This window comes from Loxodonta africana, chromosome 2, assembly GCF_030014295.1.
Source record: "Loxodonta africana isolate mLoxAfr1 chromosome 2, mLoxAfr1.hap2, whole genome shotgun sequence".
Lineage (NCBI taxonomy): Eukaryota > Metazoa > Chordata > Mammalia > Proboscidea > Elephantidae > Loxodonta > Loxodonta africana.
This window is the reverse complement of record NC_087343.1, coordinates 129026408-129041419: the sequence shown is the minus strand read 5'-3', so window position 1 is coordinate 129041419 and position 15012 is coordinate 129026408. Positions and strand designations below refer to the sequence as shown.

At 36.5% G+C, this 15012-nt stretch overlaps 1 protein-coding gene across 1 annotated transcript in view; it reads right to left on the bottom strand.

The window, feature by feature from the left end:
• The window catches only part of FBN2 (fibrillin 2), a 292375-nt gene that overhangs the window by 35418 nt on the left and 241945 nt on the right, over positions 1-15012 (bottom strand). Inside the window, exons 39-48 of the mRNA XM_064275596.1 lie at positions 14328-14453; positions 12283-12408; positions 11572-11724; positions 10636-10704; positions 9441-9566; positions 9165-9290; positions 8545-8670; positions 5329-5445; positions 3026-3154; positions 2421-2540 (exon numbers count right to left, since the gene is read on the bottom strand). Coding sequence (XP_064131666.1) covers positions 2421-2540; positions 3026-3154; positions 5329-5445; positions 8545-8670; positions 9165-9290; positions 9441-9566; positions 10636-10704; positions 11572-11724; positions 12283-12408; positions 14328-14453 — 1218 coding nt within the window. The remainder of the gene's footprint in view (positions 1-2420; positions 2541-3025; positions 3155-5328; positions 5446-8544; positions 8671-9164; positions 9291-9440; positions 9567-10635; positions 10705-11571; positions 11725-12282; positions 12409-14327; positions 14454-15012) is intronic.

The following is a 15012-nucleotide window of genomic DNA, read 5'->3' as shown; positions in this document are numbered from 1 at the left end:
TGGCCATTTTTCATGGGAAGTACTTATATAATGGGTTATTTTTAATGAAGGGAAAACACATCACTAGTTTTATAATCTTTTTGACAACAGAATCAGTTACAGGCACATTAGAAGTAAGCTCCATGAGGACAGGACACGTTGGGCTGTCTAGTTCACTGCTGCCTGCCCTCAGCTCTGGCACATACTAAGTTCTGAATTTATACCTGCAGGATTTTGATGAATGAGTCTTATCACATCACTTCTTAGAACACCTGCAATGGCTCCGCACAGCCTTCAGGTCATTCAGTGCCCCTCGCCATGCTCGTGTTTCCAAGGGTCTCTCTCTGTTCCCTGTCCTTTGACCAGTTAGTTCCTATCCAACATTTGAAAGCCACCTAAACCTATTGTCATTGAGTTGATTCTGACTCATAGGGACCCTATATGACAGAGAAGAACTGCCCCACAGGGTTTCCAAGGCTGTAATATTTAAGGGAGCAAAGTACCACCTCTTTCTCTGATGGAACGGCTGGGAGGTTTGAAGTGCTGACCTTTGAGTTGGCAGCCGAGCGCATAACCACCATGCCTCCAGGGAGAGCCACCTGGAATGTCACAATCCATTGTGGTCACCTCTTTGACATGCCACCCCCTCACAACCATGATCGAGCCCTAGGGGTGCTGTGCAGCGGTTAAGAGTTCGGCTGCTAACCAAAAGGTCGGCAGTTCATATCCACAAGCTGCTCCCTGAAAACCCTACTGGGCAGTTCTACTCTGTCCTATAGGGTCATTAGGAGTTGGAATGGACTCGGCAGCAATGGGTTTTTTTTTACTATGCTCTCACATCCTGACCATACCTCCATTACAATGTTTATCACGCTGTATTGCAAGGGTATCTTTATAAAACATGTTACTTACAATAAGTCTCTCTCATTCAGTAGTTAAGTTACCTGAAGTTGAGACTGGAATTTTGGACTTCCAGTACCTAGGAAGGTGCCAGGTATTCACTGTAATGACCACTGTATGCAGTGATGAATTCACGCATGCATGTGTGCACACATGTAAATGCTTGTGAGTCAGTGTGTGTATGGCCATGTTAGGAAGCATTTCATCTGAGAAAAAGTGGTAGAAGAGACTTGTCTGAAGGAAATATTCCTATAGTGAAGTTAATTAAAAATCAGATTTTAAGAGGAGTAAGACAGTGGCATTGCTAACAATAGTAAAGAAAATAAAATAATCTGAAATTTATTAAAACTAAAGCCATAGATTCTTTCACTAAGGAAAAAGGTAGCTGAGACTATCTGATACAAAGATGCGTATGTATTTCTATTTCTTAGATGGATGCATCAGTGCTATCACTGCTCCCTAAAGGGATGGATCACGGAGATAATGAGGCATCAAGATTAAAGGTGGATAAAGAAAATGTAAGATAGAGCCTTAAACTTTTCAAGAAACTTCTTACCAAGATGAATCTAGTACTATTATTTATTTTTTTAGTATAAAAAACACTATGCAACCTTACAATGAATCATATAAATCACAAAAAGGGAAAAATATTAAAATCAAATCAAAATGACTAGGGATAGCCGTAATATCCAATTTTTTATGGTCTGAAAAAGAATTAAAAATTCTAAGAAGTAAACAGTTTCCTCAACCCTGTCTATTTAACTCCAGCTCTCTCAAACGTGAACAGAAGAGCTACATACTTAGGTGGAATCTGGCCAAAGGAAATAGAATTAAAAAAAAAAAAATTGGAGCACTCAAAGGCAAATCCTTTCACGTTCGAAAAACCACACTAAGATGGTGGTGCTTCTGAATTTCAACAAGGCTGTAAAAAATAGTTTGTATGAAATTGAAATAAAGTGAAATGTAAAAAGGTCTGCCTTCATCATGTCCACCAGGCAATTTTGGAACCCACTTTTGATGTGGTTACAGTGTTCTTGTGGGCTGGAAGAGTTTCAGCAGAAAAACATCTGCTACGACAAATAGATTAATATTTTCTGTTTTGACATGAGGGCTTCATAGGCAAAAAAAAATATCTCAACAGCATTGTCAAGATTTTCTGCTTCACATTTCTGGGACTCTAGACACCTTTAATAGCTGTTTTAAAATTGGTTGCCAAAGATTACAATTTTTGTAGACACTCTCTAAATTCAGTAGAAAGTCTCTGTTGACATTTGGAAAAAAGATTAGAGTACCCTGAAAATTCTTTGAGTAGCATAAGATTTCTGTTAATGAAAAAATCCCACATCTTTAAGTTCTTTATTCCCACCATTCCACCTTCAAATTCTGATGGCTCGATAAAACAGACGTAGGCAGTTATATGCATAATCCCATGGGTCAGCACGCTTGCAGTAGTTGGGATTTAGCTGCTTTCCAAAGAGTCTGGAGCAAGTTTTATATTATATCGAACAGCTCAGGGATCTCATAATAAATACGAGCCTTACCTATGCAATTCTCGCTTTTTACTTCATACCCCGGCGGACAGATGCATCTGAAGGATCCTTCCAAATTCTGACAGGTACCAGGAGAGCAAGAGCCAGGAAGGGCAACACATTCATTAGTATCTTACAATAGAAAAAAGAGAGAGGGAGAAAAAAAAAATTCAAACTTGAGATAATTGTTGCATAGCTGCACCTGTCTGCCAAATAATAGGAATTCAACTCAGGCCCTGTGATATGCTGGGTCATGGGTCATTATAGACAAATACACACTGATACACTCTTCTTACATCTTAGGTATTTTTCATTTCTCAAGAGGTTAATTTTCTTGATTTGTGTCCTTTGTCTACTTTTGCTGAGATATGAATAGACTTGAGCTCTGTCCCCAGTAGAAACATACCTCTGCGTCACCCCAAATGCTGGCTTATGAAGTATACCTTATACCAAAATTCCCCCTCAAATCTTGTCTTGGTCATGACCAAATGAATTGAATGAGTCCCTAAAGGGAAGACTCATATCACTATTTTATGAAACCAAACCAAACAATAACTGCCTCCCCCATACACATACACGGATTCTTCCAGTCAACAGTTTCTTACCGAGATACTTACCTATACAGTTTTTGCCATCTGGAGTAAGTTCATAACCTTCGTTACATAAACACTTGAAAGAGCCAATTTCATTAAAACACCGCCCATTTCTGCATACCTGACCAAAAAAGGAACTGCACTCATCTATATCTGTGAGAAAAAAAGAGTTAGCTTTTCAGAGAGAGCTCTTAAATGCACACTGCTTCATAAATTACAACATAAAAACATATTTACTGGTATACATTTACAAAAACCGTATGTTACAATTCCTCATCAATGTGGAGAGAAATGGCCCACGTCGTGAGGATCATGTGACTAGTACAGTCACCTAGATCCCTACTGTATTTCAAATACACTTTTGATATTAATATAACTCATACATTTATAACCATATAAAGTTGAAGGTTTAAGGTAATGTTCTGCATTTCTCCCAAGTGAAAATCTCTCTTTTCCCAGAGGCAAGGGGATATACGGGATTTTTTTTTTTTTTTGCCTAGTTTGCAGATTACCTGGAGATAAACTGAATATGTTCAAAGGAAAACTGAGAATATTAAAAACAGAAAAATCAATTATATTGAAAACTTTCTAGATTTATATTTTGCTGACATAATACAGGTTTGAAAAAAGGGATTAAGCATTAGATGTTCAGCTAAGCTTAGGATGGACTACATTTGAGTCATTTTCTGGGTTGTCTGAAGATTCTACTTGGATGAGAGGTGTATTTGTAACTGGCAGTACAAAGCATCTGAGAAACTGTCAACAAGGTGATATTTGAATAAAGTGTCCAATTAGCTCTGAAAATTTTTCACATGTGCAGAATCTTGAAGAATAAAGAATACTGAGAGGAAGACCTGTCGGATTAAATTAGAAGGTGGAGTGGCTGTAAAGGCTTCACAATGGTAGAAAGCCTGAGTTACTTTCATATAACTTACAGGGTCATTGTGAAAGCTGGACAATGAACAAGGAAGATGGAAGAAGAATTGATACATTTGAATTACACTGTTGGCAAAGAATACTGAATATGCCATGGACTGCCTGCCAGAAGAATGAACAAATCTGTCTTGGAAGAAGTACAGCCAAGGTGCTCCTTAGAAGCGAGGATGACAAGACTTCATCTCACTTACTTTGGACATGTTATCAGGAAGGATCAGTCTCTGGAGAAAGGACATCATGCTTCGTAAAGAAGAGGGTCAGTGAAAAAGAGGAAGACCCTCAACGAGATGAACTGACACAGTGAGCGTGACAGTAGGCTCAAACAGAGCAATGACTGTGAGGATGGCGTGGGACTGGGCAGTGTTTCCTTTTGTTGTACACAGTTCAATGGCACCTAACAACAACAAAATTTTCTGAGTTGTTTGAAGATTGTATTTTGATGGGAAGTGTATTCGTATCTGTCTCTACAAAGCTTCTGAGAAACTATAGTCAACAAAGTGAGAATTGAATAAAGTGTCCAATTAGATCTGAAAAATTTTCACATTTACAGAACTTTGAAGAATAAAGACTACTGAGAGGAACATCTGTCAGACTGAATTAGACAGTGGTGTGGCTGTGAAGGTCCCATAATGGCAGAAAGCCTGTGTTACCTTCATATAACTTACAGGGTCAGGTGGAGTAAAATAAGTTATAGCTGTAAAGCACCTAGCAGTGCCTAGCAGGTTGGAAACAAGAAATAACTGTGAACGTGCTACCAACATCGGGAACCTCTCCCATTCACTATCAATTCTAATTTCAGTCATTTGTGTGTTAGTGCAGGGCAAAAGTTAAAATCCTGTATGATTCATGGACAGTTTTATTTTCCATTGCAATTTATAGTTGTTCACAAACACTGTCCTCAGGGCAGACTTGGAAACCTGGTTACCTATACATAGTTTCTGGGGGAAAAGGCATCCCTGGCTCCAAAACCTGCCTTATAATGAATTTTCAAGACACAACACATTTATAAGTTGAAGACTTGCAGTGTTTGAAAATAAAACAAGAATGAATTTATATGAAATACTTGTAATAACACTGAAACAATGACAGACCTATCTTTGATTCCATCTAAGGGGTAAAAATACCCAAAGCCATAAAGCAGTCTCAATACATTTACTATTATCTGGTAGTCCAATACTATGGCTTTAATTAACTAGACATTAATCAATGCTACAGCATACCTTTTGTCATACTTGCAATTTGAACAATAAAAATGAAACAATTTTAAAGAATTTTTTACAGCAGTTTTAAGTTTACTAAGAAATATTTTTTATTCTTTGGTTTTATTTTTTATTTCAGTATATTGTGTGGAAATGAAATAGAAATAACAAGGAACTGACTGAAGTACTTACCCAGGCAATCATTATTATGAGTGAGTTCAAACCCTGGGTAGCAGAGACAGTTATAGGATCCGACTGTGTTCTTACAAGTTCCATTTCCACATGGATGCCTTTCACACTCATCAACATCTATAAAGAAACATTGACTCAAAGGGCTTAATTTTTTAACTAGAAAAAAAAAAATCCTATTAACCTTTCACTTTTTTTTTTTAAACTACTGACAAAGATTTTTCTTGTGGAATTCTAGAAATCCATATTTATTTGAGGAAAGTAATTATAAGGTAGTAAAATATTCAAATTAAACAATTATAAGAGAAAAGTGCAGCTTACTTATAGGCATGTACAACACAGTATTCAGAACAAAGCTAAGTGACTATCACCTTAGAGGTGATGTTTTAATGAATAGATTCCCTTGTCAACTGTATGTAAACCAATCTTTTAAGATACTAAAATAATTTTTTCTATTAAGCATTATAGACACTCCTTTAGAAATTTACCTACATTAATTTGATTACCAAAACAAAGATAAATTTTAGTTTTCTTAATGTTATAGATTAGTGGAATCCAAGTGAAGAAGTCTGTTAGAACTCAATATTATTAGCCTACCTGCCCCCCCGCAAAAAAAACTGAATTAAGAAAATATGTAGAAAGGCTATTCATCATATAAGAGAGCAGACTCCATAAACTATGATCTGCAAGCTGCTGAAACTATACTGTGCAAAAAAAAAAAAAAGACTGTTCCTTAGAAAGGAAGCTCTGTTTAAGAGAGGTGTTATCATAAAATCTGACTGTTATCATGGAAGAATTGCTATGATTGGGGTAGATTTTCTTCATATGAATTTCTGAATCATAAATCTCATTTTTTTTTTTTTTAACAAGTCATACTCTGTATCTCAGGATAGAAAAGAGAAGCATGTATAAGCAAGACTTCTCGGAAAGTTCATATGAATAGTGTCAGCTCCTCTATTTTTCTTTCCTACAAGCCTTAACTAGACAATTTCCCCATCAAATGGCAGAAGTCAATGGGGGAAGCTCTTAGGGAAGAGTCAATGGGGAAGTTCTCTAGGTCTCCTTGTTGTAGGGACATGCCAAAATGGAGACTAGTTCTGTAGTACTGAAATGTGACTTTAATATTCATAGAACTAGTGTCTTGAATGCCATTTGAATCCCCCCACCTCCAGAGATTTAAAGAACTAGACAATTAATGTTTGTAAAAATAAGAGCATTTAAATCCTAGTATCTACCACCCACTGAGTTCGGACTTGGATTTTCACATAAGTTTGGGGATCAATCAAAAACGCTTTTGCTTTAAGTTAGCTGATTTTTGTTAAACTTAACATATTACCAATTTTCAATATGTACTATATTTACATGTATATAAATACTGCCCTGTTCATTGAGTTATAAGAATGTCAAACTCTAAGCTACTATGTGTGGTTTTCATATTTTTATTAATATTTGTTCTGGTTTATAAGAATAAAATATGAGCTGGGGTGAGTAGAAAGAATAAAAAATAAATGAATATCTGTGAAACATTCTTAAGATTTCAAAGGAATTGCTTAAAATTTACATCATAAACTGACTAATCAGAACTAATAAACACCAGCACTAAAAAAACCTTCCAATGACAAGTTATATAATTCAAGTATTTAGACATTAGTAACAACCAGACCCCAATAGGCAGTTACACATTTTATACTTTATTTCTGCATAACTGAATAAAAAGCTATTAATAAAAGTGGCTTGGAAGGATTTTAGCCAAAAACTCAATGATGCTTATTTTTGAGTGGGGGTAGTTTAAAAAGTTTTCATTGTTCGTATTATCTATTGTTTTTTTTTTCCCCCAAAGTCAACATGCAACATGAAACATGTAGGAAGAAATTACATGTAAGGTTTATTCTGTAAAAAATGTTTTTGATATATTGCTGTTGGTGAGTGCAACAACAAAAAAAGGTAGATGCACCACCCTACTGTTTTCTACACTGAGAACTCCCTCGGCAGAGGCAGAGCTAATTGCTGACATCAGATTTAAGAAGTCATGCTCAGTCCCAGTCCCAAACCCATCTGCCTTGAAAATGTTATCAAAGTATTGGAGGAGCACTATGAACACTTAAAAAAGGGCCTGGGTGGTACGAACACTAACCTAAAGGATTGTGGTTTGAATTGACCCAGTGGTAACTCGGAAGAAAGACCTGGCAATCTGCTTGCATAAAGATGACAGCCAAGAAAACCCTATGGGGCAGTTCTGCTCTGCAACACATGTGGTTTCCAGGAGTTGGAATTAACTTGATGGCAACGAGTCTGCTGTTATTGCTTAAGTCCCTGAGTGGTGAAAACAGCACTCCTGGCTGCTAACTGAAAGGCTGGAAGTTCAAGTCCACCCAGAGGTGCCTCACAAGCAAGGCCTGGTGATCTACTTCCTTAAAATCAGCCACTGAAAACCCTATGGGATGTAGTGTAGTTCTACTCTGAGACACATGAGGTCACCATGAGTCGGAATTGACTCAAATGGCAACTGATTACTGGTTTATTATTGCTTACTAACCATCACATTGGAAACCATGGTGGTGTAGTGGTTAAGACCTATGGCCGCTAACCAAAAGGCTAGCAGTTCGAATCCACCAGGTGCTCCTTGGAAATCGTATGGGGAAGTTCTACTCTGTCCTATAGGGTCGCTATGAGTTGGAGTTGACTCGACGGCAATGGGTTAAGGTTAACCTACATATTACTGTAAATTTTTAAAGAGTTTTACCATATTTGCTTCTAATTATTTTTAATAGATAAGACACTAAAGATACAGATAAATGCTATGTATTCAATGATTTGTGTAAAAAATGTGTGTACGTGTATAGTCATTTCAGTACTATCATTCTTACTACTACCCTGCATTACAAAATGCTGTCTTAAATGGGGACATAAAAAGGTAGAGGGCAGCTGGTACTGTGGTGAATTCCACATAACCCTGAGTGTCCCAGAGTACGTTTCAAACATGTGAAAGTCATTTGGGGAAAAATCTGGGAATCTCTACACTGAAGACCATAACGTGGTATGTTCCTGCTTGCAAATTTTGCTTTGAATAACACCTTACACGGTTTAACACGGTTAATTTTTTGCAAGATTGTTTCTGACAGAGACATGGTAGCACGGTAGTTACTTATGACACATGACCAGATGAATCTATTCTGGAGTCTCAGCTCCATTTCAGTCCCTGGAATTGAATGTCCTTACCCATGCACATGGTCTGGTCCTGGGAAGCCTTAAACCCGTTGTGGCAGATGCACTGGTAACTTCCTTGCAAATCAACACACAGGCCATGACTGCAAACATTAGGAATTTCTAAACATTCGTTGCGATCTAAAGCAAAAAATAAAACATGTTACACATAGCTGATTTTTATTAAGATTCCTTCATTTTTTCACAGGCATGTTTCTATAATCTGCTATTAATTATTACAGACAGTCTGAAAATGAACCATAACAACAGCTGAATCAAAATAAGCAAGGCTCTAAAGTATCTAAGCCTCTTTTTAGAAGTCATGCAATTTGTATGTATTGACTGCTATCTCAAGGATAGTATTTTATCTTAGGTCCAATTCGAAAAAAATCCACTTAAGAGACCTCATTTTTTAAACAAAATAGTCTAAAATATGTCTTGAAATAGGTTCAATACGAATGAATAGATTTTGTTAGAAAACTTTTTCAAATTATATTTTGAAAATAATTTTTGATAAAGCATGTCTTTCTTTTTATTGTTGTAAAAATATATATAACACAACATTTGCGTAGACACCTAGGAAATCTAAAGAAGCTTGCGCTCAGTGCCAAAGAATGAGTTGGTCTATTTCTTACCTACACAGGCCCCGTTGGGTGAGAGCTTGAAACCTGCGGCACATTCGCATCGGTAACTGCCGGGGCTATTGATGCAGTCTGCGTTTCGCTGGCAGAGATTATCACCATTGCTGCACTCATCAATGTCTGAAAAAGTGGCAATTAAATTCTTAACAGCCTTTCATTATTGCATTAGGATTACATTTGCTTACTCACTTGGATGATCGAATCCTAAATTGTAAACATGAAAAATAGTCTCGAATCGATTTACGTAGGGACATCCATGATTCAGATTACCTTCACAGACTAAGAGCAAGTCATTGTAACTGAATCCTGTAGGGCATTCACAGCGGAAACTGCCGATCTGGTTGATGCACACACCATTTGCACAAATGCCTGGAATCTCTTTACATTCATCAATGTCTGAAAGTGAACAGATTTGGTCAAATGCATGTGGTTCTGCTTAATGTATTTACGATACAGAAACCCCCAAAAACCAAACCCAGTACCATCGAGTCGATTCCCACTCATAGCGACCCTATAGGACAGAGTAGAACTGCCCCACAGGGTTTCCAAGGAGCGCCTGGTGCATTTGAACTGCCGATCCTTTGGTTAGCAGCCGCAGCAGTTAACCACTACGCCACCAGGGTTTCCATCTACCATATAACCCTGAGTAATTCTGTGTGTACACCGGAATGAGAACACACATTCTGTGCCACAAAAATCAATTATAAACTGGTATAAATGATTCGGTTGTTTACGGAAGCATACAGACCATAGATTATTTCCTCTCTACGGTGACAGAAAAATTTAAGTGGCCAATAAACTATATCAAGTGATTTAAGTGTCAATATAGCAAATGAACTTCCTAGGGAATCAAGCCTCCTGTTGAGTTACCTGCTAAGGCTACCATTTGCTGCTATTCATCTGATAATGACAGCTATGTTTTCTTAATTTTATATATTTTATTACACATGCATGGATAATTAGAGACTTAAAATTATATTGCTTACTGACTGAGTGAGAAACAAGTAGGGTGAATAATAACATGTACATCCAGAAGGAAGTAAGTCATACGAATAATAATTCTGAAAGTTCGTAATTGGACCAGTAGAAAAGGATCCTGCAAAAATACACTGAAGACTTAAAAAATATACTTACAAGAGTAGCAACTAAAGGTTAAAATAAAGTGGATTTTTTAGTCCCGTAATAACAATATGCATGAAAAAGAAAACTAAGGTTTTAGCTCGGTACATGTATAAAATCTTGACATTGTCATGCAACTATCATAATTCAATCACCAGACTAGGCTAATGAACAATACTACTATTAACACTTGGTTAGAATCTTAAGTGTCTTATTTCTCTCTAATTATATTAGACTGAAATTCAGATTAATATTTTTTTAGTACTCCAGCACTTTAAAAACACTGAATAGATTTTTACAAAATGCCTCATATAAGCATTAAAATACACAATCTGCAAAAACTCACCAACAGCTTTTCCTGTGTGAATGTCAAAGGTGAATCCAGGAATATTTCCACATATGGTTTTAAAGTCAGCTTTAAAATAAACAAAGCAAACGCACTTTTAAAATTCTCAAACCCATCAAATGGCATTTGATAGAGTAGTATTTCTGCTGACAAATAGATTCTATATTAAATTTTAATTTTGATTCTATTTATTTGATAACAATGCCAGCTTCTGCCAAGAGTAGATCTAGGCATTGATTATTATTATTATTAACTTTTTAATGTTCTGACATTAGAAGGTAAGTAAATCATTACAAGGGTCAAGATGTCTACTTAGGCATTAAAATTTTTTTTGGTGTGCAAGACTTAAAATGGTCTAACTTAAGTAGACTGAAAAAGCAGACTAGAGAACAAATTTAAAAATGGATCCTGGATTGCACAAAGGCATATGCATGTAAAAATAATTTCATAGTGCAAAGCAGGTTAACAATGAATAATGAAGAAGAGGTAAATTTTGTCTTTACTACAATTCTATTTGTTAGTGGGGATGTGAAATTTGAGGCATTCAAAACAGTGCATCATAGAGTAAAACAGAGACTGTGACAGTTACTACTGCCTAAATACAATTCACCAAACCAATGGAAATTATAAAGAATTCTAAAAATAGTAGCTTTTGATGCCAACTGTTACACACATGAGTAAAACCCCCGAAAACAGTATTGGCTACTACACTCAGAGCACTTAGGAGGGCAGGGGCTTTGTATATTTCATTTATCAATTATGCACCAAGCATCCGGAACAGATAGGAAGGCACACAGTGGGCGCTCAGTAACTATCTGTAGCCCAATTTAGTGGTTTCTTGTATGTATACGTATATAGATCCCTACACACATACACCCACATGTATCTATACATACACGTACACCTGTGCACATCACTTATGAACTGTGTGCTTACCTGTTCCTGGTGTTGGACACGGTTCACAAGGTTTGTTCCAGGCTTTGCCCACATTATACGTGCAGCAGCACATTCTCTTTGTCACATTAAATGGCAACTCATTCTCACAAGTGGTTCCATTATAGCTTCTGTAGCAAAAGCTTTTTCTCATGTCTACATGGAGGAAAACAAACAAGCTAACCAGTCACATCAGTACATGGCTAATAAGGAAGCCCACATACCTGTAGACACCAAACTTTGTAATTAACACAACTCTGAGTCATTTGAAGGCCTTTTAATTAAATCTAACTCACTTTTAGATGAACATCTCTTCTGTTTTTAGATAAGAAATGTCATTTACAGTTTTCTTGGCAAACAAAGCTCATATATATTTCTCTACTGAAATGCATTTACTCAATTTACAAAGTATTAAGTATAAAATTTAGATGTTCTAATAATAGCACTTTATATAAATGGAAAACAAAAGTTTAAGAAAATATAATTGTAAGAGTTGATTAAATTTTCTACTTCAGATTCATGCTTTTTGAAATGCTGCAAGTATATAGCCAAAGTTTAAAAACATGATACCTATCCCAAAGTTTATAAAGGTCTGAAATTCTTCATCAGCCATGAATATTTAATTTCCAAACATTCTCAACAGTAATTCCAAGATCACATGCCTTAGGTGATAATTCAAATATCTCAGACATAATCTCAGAGACTGTCACCTACCCATGCAGTTGTGGCCTCCGTTGACCTGCATGTATTCGGGTGGGCAAATGCAGGTATAATTTCCCAGGGTGTTGTAGCAGGTCCCTGGCCCACACACGCCAGGATGTGCAAAACACTCATCAATATCTAAGGTAGGCAAAGACATTCATTAATTAAAAAAGACATTTTTCAATGAGGTCATATCATTTAAATTGCTGAACAAAGTGTCAAGGGTGATTTCCCAAATTCATGCTATTTATATAAAATTTATAATTTTAAGCAATCATATAAAATGTCCCCAAATCTGTATTTATATAGCATAGGTCTTGTCTTTCTTTAAAAGAGAAAAAAATTCCCAATATTCCAAAATATAAATGATCAAAAGAAAGTACTCCAAAGTGGCAAAACATAACTTAAATGTCACCTATAATTTTTACTGAAACTTCATATTCTTAAAATTGCCTTCAATCTTTCTTCATGTCATTTAAGCCACATTTAATGCCAACTTTAGAGTGGTCACAGGTTAGGAGAGCCTCTGTCTTTGTAGTTCTTTTCAAATTAGTCCCCACTCAAGAGATTCTAGAAACAGCACAGCTGCTGTTTGTTCTCTTAATAAATCTCATTTCTTCCAGGCGCATTTATCTTAAGATGTTCTAAAAGAAAGGTTATAATGGAAATAATTGTTATATGTTTAGTGTTTAATTTTAGAAGTATTTGTTCATTCAATCATTAAGTAAATATTGAGAATCTTCTGTACGCTAGAACTTACAGCTATAAAAATATGAACCTTGCCTAAAGAAGCTCCCAGTCTAGTGGGTAGACAGGTTCCTAAAAGGATGATTATAATGTCAGCTGATAAGCGAAGGGAGGGGGGAATGGAAACAAAAAGGGGTTCACATAACCTTTGAACTTCATACTATGTAGTCTAACCTTTAAAAATTGTTACAGTATTAACTTAATAGTTGCATTTAATCTTATTGTCTTATGCAAAATATAATTCTTACCAATATTTGAACTAACTTATTTGATAGTGTATGGTTTCATAGTACTCCAATTTTTCTCCATTTGTTTTTAATCAACCCATTTACTCGGAGCAAACTTACAGTAAATTACAGCAACTGAGTTGTAAATAATTTCTCCATCATCATATAACTGAAGAGTGTGGACATGAAAACAGTGATGAGCTAGTAGTGTCAAATGATCCTTTGACAGAATTTCATAGTTCAGGGCCTTTTCTCCAGGCCTGATCGGTACTTTTTTTGTTGTTGCTGTTAGTTTTTCAATTTTTTTATTGCTAGCATATAGAAATGTGATATACATATATTTTTTACTGTTGTGCTTTAGGTGAAGGTTTACAGAGCAAATCAGTTTCTCATTCAATAGTTTATACACAAATTGTTCCATGACACTGTTTGCAATCCTCACATTGTGTCAGAACTCTCCCCATTACCACCCTGAGTTCCCCATTTCCATTCATTTAATCTTCCTGCCCCTTCCTGCCTTCTTGTCATCGCTTTTGGGCAGATGTTGCCTTTTTTGGTCTCATACAGATGATTGCTCTAAGGAGCACATTCTTCCCGGGTGTTATTGTTTATTTCAAAGGCCTATTATTTGGCTGAAAGGTGATCTCTGGGAATGGCTTTAGTTTTAAGTTAGAAGGGTGTCTAAGGACTATCATCTTGGAGGTTCCCCCAGTGTCTCTCAGACCAGTAAATCTGGTATTTTTTTTTATGAATTTGAACTTTGTCCTACATTTTTTTCTCACTCTAACCAGGACCTTCTATTGTAATCCTGGTCAGAGCAATTGGTAGTGGTAGCTGGGCACCATCTAGCTCTTCTGGTCTCAGGCTAGTGGAGGCTGTGGTTTCTGTAGTCCATTAGTCCTTTGACTAATTGTTTCCTTGAGTCTTTGGTCTTCTTTACTCTCTCTTGCTCCGGATAGAAAAAGACCAATCGTTGTATCTCAGATGGCCGCTCGCAAGCTTTAAGAACCTAGGTGTTACTCACCCGACCAGTACTTTTGTTTTAAACAGTGTTAATAATTTTTAGGGAAGCATTCCCCTCACCTTCACAGATGCGGGTTTCCTCGCTGAGGTAGTAGCCTTGTGGGCACTCACACTGGAAGCTTCCGAAAGTGTTGATGCAGTTTCCACCCTGGCAGAGACCAGGTAACTCTTGGCATTCGTCAATGTCTACAAAAGGTGAGACAAGCTTACTTACAACAAGTATCCCCATGACAGAGGAGAGTTACTATTAGTACTTTTGCATATGTGACCTTGTACAGTGCCATCACTAGGGGGGTGCAGACCACACTGGGTGACACTGTCAGAGGGTGACACCAAAATGACTGTCTATAAAATTTTGTGCACTGTTTCAGCAGAAATTTTTTTAAATAAAAATATCCTCGTGGTTATAACAACAAAAGCATTTTTCGTAAGTTCAGCTTACATGAATCAAGATAGCTACACTATATTAATTTACTTTTTGAATCCTCTAATGTGCTCTGGTCAGAGCTGTCCCTATGACCCAATTACAATGACACTCTGAATCACGTGGTTTCATCTGTATATGCTACAAGCACAAACTGTTGTTTTCATTGCTGCTGGTGTTTTAGCTACAGTATTTTGGTAATTAGTATTTGTGAACCGTATCAGTAACTTTTTTGAGAATGAAGTAGAAATTAACCAGAGAGAAAAAAAAAAAAAGGCTTCCCCTGAGTTAATAATGTTGTAATTCAATGTAGAAAGATTT